Below are 8,290 nucleotides of genomic sequence, written 5' to 3' on the forward strand. Positions count from 1 at the left end.
GATAACAATTTTCTTCGGTAACCATTTGTTCCAAATCCACTTTGTCCAATCAAATTTTGGAGCTCTAATTCTGATAACATCCCAAACCGACTTTGTATTAAAGCAACCATCCTTTTCCGAGGGCCATAGCAGTATGTCCGAAGAGTTTCTAAGTTTTCCAACTCTTTCCATCACTTATTCTGCTTTATTAAATCCCATGATCCTTTGCAAATTTTCCACATCCCACGCATTATTAATAACCAAATCTTTTAATCTGATATGTGAATGTGCACCATCTGGACATTTTGAAAACAAAGGTCTCGAATCCAAAAACTTATCATACCACAATTTTACATCTCCTTCTCTAACCTTTCACTTAGATTTACTTAACAGCTCAGAGATACACTGCAAAAATTTCCTCTAGAAAGAAGAATCTGATCCATGTGGCCTGCAAAGAGCAATATGTCTTCCTTTAACGTATTTAACTTTAAAAAATCTAACCCATAAAGAATTTTGTGTTAATAATTGCCAACCAAACTTCATAAACAAAGGCCGTTGCACTTCCAAAATGTCCCTTACTCCTATGTCCCCCTCCTTCATAGGAACACACAATTTCTTCCAAGCCCTCTATTTCATTTTTTCTTTTCTATCCTTAAATCCCTAGAAAAAAAAAAAAAACCAAACATATCTTGTATCTTTTTTATCACCAATTTCGAGACATTTAGAACAGCTAACAGATGCAATAACGTGCTCGAAAGCACACATCTCAACAAAACTAGACGACCTCCTTGAGTCAACAGTTTACTTTTCTAACCCTCAACTCTTTTACTATTTTTTTGAATTAAAGGGTTAAAATGACAGCCCTTCAATTTACCATCCATTATCGGCACACCCATATATGTAAAAGGAAATTTACCTTCAATAAAACTAGTCTCTTGAAGAATTTCTCCCTTCCTCTGAGCACCCAACTTCTTTGAGAAAAAAATAACTGATTTATCTTTATTCACCCTTTGGTCAATCCAGTTTTCATACTCCTTAATCACCTCCATTAATTTCCTAATAGATTTTTTACCAGCATTAGCAAATATAATAACATCATTCGCGTGCATTGAATGCTATATAATAGGTGCACCACTCGAATGTGCAAACGGTAAAATCTGCTTCTTAGTCAACTTTTTTTAGATTAATTTAGAAAGAACTTCTTCCATGATGATGAAAATATATGGCAACAAGTCCCCTTACCTCAAGCCCCTTTTTGACTTGAAAAAATCCCTGTAAGTGCCATACGTCATAATAGAAAACCATGAAATAGAAATACAATTCTAAATCAACTTACAAAACCAATCTGAAAAACCAAAAGCATGGAAAATCTGATTTACTACCTGCCACTCCACTCGATTACGCTTTGCTCATGTTAAGCTTTAGTGTCATATTACCTCCTCTCACCCACTTATGTAATAATTTTGTCATCTTTTGAGCAAGTGTTATATTTTCAAAAATATTCATTCTTTGGACAAAAGCACCTTACTCTAAAGATATTAAATCACTCATCACCAATGATAGCTTATCAACAAAAACTTTGAAGAAAATTTTATAGATTACGTTACAAAGGCTTATCGGTCAAAATTTATCAAAAGATTGAGGATTCTTTACTTTTGGAATAAGAACTATGTAAGAGGAACAAAAATACCGAGGCAACATATTACCTTTGAAGAACTCCCTTAGCGCATCCATCACATCATTTTTAATAATCTTCCAGCAAATAATATAGAAAGAAGACCCAGACCCATTCGGTCTCGGACTACTGTTCACAGAAATAGAAGAAATAGCTGCATAAACCTCCTCCTCAGTCGGTTCTTCCTTTAGCTGTCCTATAGAATCCTTAGAAACCACCGATTGAATAATACTGTCCAAATTTGACCTTTGCACTGAACTATTCTGCCTCAAGAATTACTCAAAATAATTCATAACCTCATCATGAACCATCTGCATATTGAGCTTGTATATCACATGAGGCTGGTTTGAGGGCAAGAACACTGGCTGAGTTGCAACTTAGTTGGAATTTAGGTCCTCTCGGTACTCCGCAAGGGAGGGAGTCACTGAGCATGAGCAGCTTCACAGCCAACTTGCAGATGTCCCAATAACCATTAATGGCTTCAAGAAAACCAATCCTCAATTTCTGCCCCTTCATAGGCAATTAAAGCACTTGGAACATTCCATTGAGGAGATTAGAAGTGGATTGTATAAGCAACTTTGTTGCAGGGTTGCCTATGTGACTGCGTTCCATGAACTAAGCAAGTTCATCCCACACATTATTCCAAGTACATTGATAATTTCAAGCTACGGTGCACATTACTGGTTTATAACGTGCAGTTTCTAATATATATAATCCATGAACGACCATTTTGATTGGGTTTGGAGGAAGAGAGCCCACAAATTTCTCAATGCATTTCAGAAGGAAATTCATAATAAATTAGAGTTAGAAATGATGCAGAAACCTAAAAGGGATGAAAATGTATAAATAGAATAGTTGTGATAAGACGCCAACAATTACACGATTTACAAGAGTCAAGACAACAAAATGCGTGAAAGCAATATGAGAACCCTTCAAACAATCAAATGATACCGTATCAAATGAAAAATTGCCCTACACTGCCGCTCCTAAATCATCGCCAGCACCAAAACCATACGATTGCTGCCTTGCTTCTTCCTGCATTTCTTTCAATATTTCAAAAAATCGGCGCCTGGATGTTGGCAGCCTTGAGAGTGTCAAACAAAATCCTTGCAACCTGTTTTAAAAAGTCCAATAATTTTCAAATTAGCCACTACATGGTTGAAAAGAAAACGCTGCATTAGTAAAGGAAAGAAGTCGTAGAAGTGACTAAGGGGAGAGGAGAGGAGACGGTGGTGCGAGGATTGAACAAAGTGGATCAGATGAAAAAGTATCAGATATTAAACTAGATTACCTTCTCCCAATACCCTCCAACTGAGCTCTTCTAATCTCATCCTGTGGAGGAAAGCCACCATTCTGCCAAGCTTCAATTCTTACATTATCACCGCTGTATAGGCAAAATTTGTGAAGGTACAACTCCTCAGTCTCAACTAATTTTAGACTCCTAAGTTGCTCTTTTGCGACAACCATGGGCTCAAACAGCCAATCGAAAACTCTTCCCTCTGGTCTATTCAAACTTGTCATTTCAACATTGTCACCTGATACAACATGAAAAAGAAGTGAGGCCCTAACAAGGATGCTCAACCTTTTTTGTAATTAGAAAAAACAGCTCATTGATCCAATTGTAGCAACTGACAGATGATCAGAGGCTGAAGATTTATAATCGATTAATCTTCTCTGAATGGATCAAATTAATAAGATCTCCAATATATGATTTTGGTGGAATAATCCCACAAGTTGTTGCAGTGATTGGACAAACCAGATCAAGAAGTCAGTCATCATATTGGTTCATAATGCAGCATGGTTTGCCAAACTAAAGGGGCAAACCTAGCCGTGCAAAGGTTGTTTGCAATTAAATGTTAAATAGTAATAATAAAACATTGTTTCTTACGCATGAGAATTCCAGGGGAACCACTTTTGATAGAGCAAATAAAGCACTCCAGAAATGCATAAGCTGGTATTCCTATGTTAACTATCTTGTTCTTTGAATGCTGCCACGCCTCCAGGTCCGCAATCCCAATAGCTTCATTTCTAAGAAGTTCTTTCCCAATTTGCCCAAACGTTTTGAAGAAGTGATCCAAAATCTGATTAAAGTAGATATGCCAATAATTAACAATTAAAGCAACAGATACATGAAGCTACTTCTGTGATGGAAAAGTCAATCACTAACCCCATGTTTGGGAGCTTGGAATTTGGATCTTGGATTTGGATTTGTGTGAACTTGGATCAAATGCAATTCAAAATAATATTGAATTCCATCTAAACTGCCCAAATCCAAATGCAATGCTTGACATCCATACTCCCAAACACAATCTAAGAGTTTAAATAATGGTCTAAATCTTCCTATTCCTGTTCCTGTTGCTGCCTAGCACCAGCTTGAAGGAAAACAATGATGGAGCATAAAGAGAAATTGCAATCAGACTTGAAAAATAGTATGCATGTACCTGCTAAGATGCATCTGGAATGATGTCAAATGAACTCTTCTTCAGGGAAAATATGGGGTCAAAAAGGAAAAACGAAAAAAAAAAAAAAAAAACTGTAAAAAATAATAACTACAACATGCCTTATACTGCTGAATTATAAACTTCGTTAGGTTGACCGCAATGTCAGCGCTTTTTTCCAATGAATCCCATGAACAATCATGAATACTAAATATCATCTCAACCCAGTCAGTTTTACCATTTGATTTGTTCCACTTTTCACTCTCTACATCCATTGTCATTCAAGCTGATTATCGAAATCATCACAATGAGTTGACTTTTAGTAAATTTAATTCACTAATAAAGATTCACCTTATGATGGGTGTTGATTCTTATACTCATATTGATGAGTGAATTCTTATACAAAACAAAAAGACCCACATCTGTTTAGATAAAAAGGGAAGCCATGTTCTAGTAATTCAACACAGTTGGCAGACAATTTAACTGTGTAGCCAAGTGAAAAAGAAACATAGTTGTTTAGCACAAATATGTGTAAATGTTATTACATAAAAGGAAATCCAGCATTTGTAAGAATACGAATAGATGTTGCTCTTACCTCAATAGCACTTAGAGCCGTCATTTTCTGGGAAGATGTCCTTGACAGAGGTTCTCTGGAACGAACAGCATCAAGCTGTTCGTGCAATCCCTTCACAGGGAGCAATGGTGAACTGGAAGTAGCTCCTTGACGATATTTAGGTCTGGCTGCCCATTTGAACAGAGGTTATCATATGGCACAGTGAAGAACACCACAAATTTCATCAGCAAATTGTTTCGTAATATACTAATGGTGGTTATCTTGTAGTCACACTAGATAAACTTATAATTTTATTGACAAATTACAATATTATGCTTTTTCACTAACTTACGAAATAATGGATAACAAGTTTCTTAAGGACTAAGAAGAAAAAAAAATTTGAGCTTCACTGAAGAAATTCTGCAGGGTTTCCACTCCCAATATCTTACTTACGCACCTTGGAAAGCAGGATCCTTCTCTTAGGTAAAGGAAATCATTGGTTGACTCATCAAACAAGGACACAGAAGCAACTACATAGAGCAGTCCTCTCTTTGTTGAACTTTCCTGAATCAGTAACATAATAAGCCTATGAATGCCCACTCGTTGAAAGAAGCTTGAACGAAATAAAGGTGTCTTTTTTTTTTGTGTGTGTGTGTGTGGGGTGGGATGGAACAAAGATCTGCTAATCAAAGCTATGAGGAGCAAATGATGAAAAACAATCACCTGATATGCAACAACAGCAGCGTAAAATCCAAACAAGAAGCTCGACATAATTCCAGCGAAAATGGCTAAAAGAACTGCAACTGGCCACAACAAAATCAAAAGCCCAGCAAAAGGGACACAAACGGTTTCCAAGAAGGGGCCTTCCCTTCCTATGAGATCTTGTACCAAGCGATGCCATCCTTTGAATAGAAAGATAGGAGCTTTATACAGCACTATTAAAGTAATAAAAGGCACATCAACTGCAACTCCTAGAATGGCACACAAAATACATCCTGGTACCTGAGTGACCCTACACAAAAAGATGGATGTAACAGAGTTACTAAAGGATGATAAATCCAGTTTCAAAGGCCATATGTAACCTCACAATCCAAACTTTCCTTTGAAGAGTATGACACCCAAAAGCAACCAAAGCAAAACCAAACCCCCCCCCCCCCCTTTTTTTTTCCCCATATATAGGTCATTACTAAAAATGCAGTTACAGCAGAGGATTAATTGTTTCCTTAACCTCATGGCATCCACACATTTGTATTGATGTCAAAAAGTTAGCATCATGACAAGTGGATAACATACTACGTGACTTAAAATGAAGATTTCATAATTCAAATGCAAAATCATTGTGTTGAATTCAGAGAGAGAAAGAAACGTCCAAATGTAAGTTGATCCAAGTCCAAACAGTCAAAAGAATGCAAAATTCAGATTTTATTAGGACTTTATACTTGAGTTCTATAGGCTTCTCTCCTTTAGAATCCATCAGCTCATCCATCACCGAGAAGTAGGAATGGAAGGAAAAATCAGCAAAGTCACGGACGATCGTGCAGGCACCCCAAACATTGCTGCAAGTACCATCCTACACACATGGTTTCAGAAGTGTTAGATCCTCTTCAACAACTATCAATATGCAAAGTGCAAAAGCTAAGGCCACTAGTTTGGTAATAGTAATACCGTGAAGCATCTGATGAACTTCTCTGGAATCGAAGCACCTTCTTTGCTAATCGCCTTGAATGTTTCCATCACAGGCCAAACATATGCATACCCAATTCCCATAATCACACTCCCAAGGACCCCCACAACCGTCCACAATGCAATCGGTATTGGGGCTAGAGGAATCAATAGGCACTTCAGATACGGACCAAACCTCTTCGTTCTGTCCTTCAAATTAAAACTTAGAACTTCAAATTAAAATCTCAGATAAATCTCGTTATTCTCAGTTGAAGGGTTAGTCTCTCTCAAGTATAATCTAGAGAAAAATATACGGCTTGACATTTTTTCTCATCATTTTTCTCATAAACCAAACAGGATCTATCGTGGGTTGAACTTAAATGGGAGAAAAAGTAGAAGTGGTGAGGAAGATATGAACCTTGCTATGCAGTAGATACTCCAAACGAGATGAAGTGGCCATAGCCCCATAACTACACCTGTGTCCCCAAACGCAATCACCAAAAACACGAAGGGACTGAATATTGCAGCTGCGCACAGAGTACAATGATTTAATCCATAGGTCAATTTGATCAATCAAAGCCAGAGAGAGAGAGAGAGAGAGAGAGAGAGAGAGAGAGAGAGAGACCTTTGACACAGCCCAGAAAAAAGAGAAATATAAATACAGGGGGGAAGAAGATGGCGTAAAAGACATATTTCACAAATTTCAGCAACCCTTTTGAATCCACCATGTCTCTTTCCAGCTTCTGGCTTCGCTCCCTGCTTCGATTATTTGCTTGAACTTCAAAAGAGAAAAATGGGTCCTCGAGGAAGTTCAAGATTCAATCAAAGGAGATAGAATCCCCATCTGCTTGACCTTCACTGATGCATAGCATCACACATACATACATACATACGTTCAGACATGCTTTTGCATACATACATATAATTTTTAATTTAAAATTATTATATTGACTAAAATAAAGGGTTTGATTATTGGGAGTCGCCATGTTCATGGAAGCTCGGGTACCATGGCCGATAGAGCAGAGCAAGATCCAGACACTGCTGATTTTGCCGTGTAGGTCCCGCTTGGGTTAGTGGGAAAATAAGTATATAACCCATCCGGAAAAGAACAATTTCCGGGACATGCCCTCGTAAAAACGTAACCAACTGCGTTTTCAAGGGTAATTTCGACATTTTATTGTGCGCGGCCATCTTTTCTCGTTTGTCCTGTGAGGATTTTATAATTTAAAAAGCAGTTTGTGACCAGACAAACCGTCGAGGCCGCGTGAGCCATGCGGCTTAGATTGGCCAATTAGAGTTTAACACGTTGCCCTCAACCCCTATACTACTGCCAAGTTATGTTATATGATTGGTAGATGTAACACAATATAAATTCTTTGTCGTATGCTACTATATCCTCCCGTACTTTTTTTTTTTTTTTTTTTCAGCCTCGAATATCTATATATATAAAATAATATTAAAAATAATTACATCCTCCAAACAAATTAAAGAGAAAAAGTATACAAATTTTAGTGAAAGCTAAAAATAACTCAAAATCTGAAGTAGTTGATCAAACCAATCAAACGATTATAATCTTGATGAATAAAATTAAATTCAAAGAATCTAAAAATAATATTTTAGATTAAGAATGACTTCTAAAATTTGATTCTCTTCAATAATGATATTTGAATTCTCTTTAAATTTCATTAAGGATTCGTTTGAATTAAAAAAAAAATTTGTTTGGAAAAAAAGAAAAGGAAAAAAAAATACAGATAAAATTAATTTTTCTTTATATTTTTTTCTATACATAAAACACCATTAAAATTACAAATTTATTTTAATATAATTTAAAATTTAAAAAATTAAATGTTAATAATATATAAAATCAATTTTTTGTTTATTAATTATATATATACATATATATATATATATATAATTTTATTTACTTTTTAAAATATTTTCACGTTTCAAATGAGCTTGAAAGAGTACTATTATATTTGACAC

The 8,290-nt window shown here is 36.1% G+C and overlaps 1 protein-coding gene across 1 annotated transcript; it reads right to left on the reverse strand.

Annotated features, from left to right (window-relative positions):
* Positions 1-2,416: 2,416 nt before the first annotated feature.
* LOC131155230 (uncharacterized membrane protein At3g27390-like) lies at positions 2,417-7,370 on the reverse strand. The gene is made up of 10 exons (XM_058108220.1): positions 6,933-7,370; positions 6,726-6,834; positions 6,311-6,512; positions 6,085-6,215; positions 5,369-5,657; positions 5,103-5,209; positions 4,688-4,829; positions 3,543-3,735; positions 2,946-3,189; positions 2,417-2,768 (listed from the first exon to the last, which is right to left on the reverse strand). The coding sequence occupies exons 1-10, from the start codon at positions 7,033-7,035 to the stop codon at positions 2,627-2,629; spliced, it is 1,662 nt and encodes a 553-aa protein (XP_057964203.1). The 5' UTR covers positions 7,036-7,370; the 3' UTR covers positions 2,417-2,626.
* Positions 7,371-8,290: the final 920 nt, after the last annotated feature.

This window comes from Malania oleifera, chromosome 5 (assembly GCF_029873635.1).
Source record: "Malania oleifera isolate guangnan ecotype guangnan chromosome 5, ASM2987363v1, whole genome shotgun sequence".
NCBI lineage: Eukaryota > Viridiplantae > Streptophyta > Magnoliopsida > Santalales > Ximeniaceae > Malania > Malania oleifera.

What these genes read in the sequence shown, in the direction of transcription:
- LOC131155230 (XM_058108220.1), bottom strand. Translation starts at nt 7,035, where the DNA reads ATGGTGGATTCAAAAGGGTTGCTGAAATTTGTGAAATATGTCTTTTAC. An exon ending in TTTTCTGGGCTGTGTCAAAG is followed by an intron (nt 6,835 to 6,932) that starts GTCTCTCTCTCT and finishes CTCTGTGCGCAG; the next exon opens with CTGCAATATTCAGTCCCTTC. An exon ending in TTGGAGGGTATTGGGAGAAG is followed by an intron (nt 2,769 to 2,945) that starts GTAATCTAGTTT and finishes TTTTTAAAACAG; the next exon opens with GTTGCAAGGATTTTGTTTGA.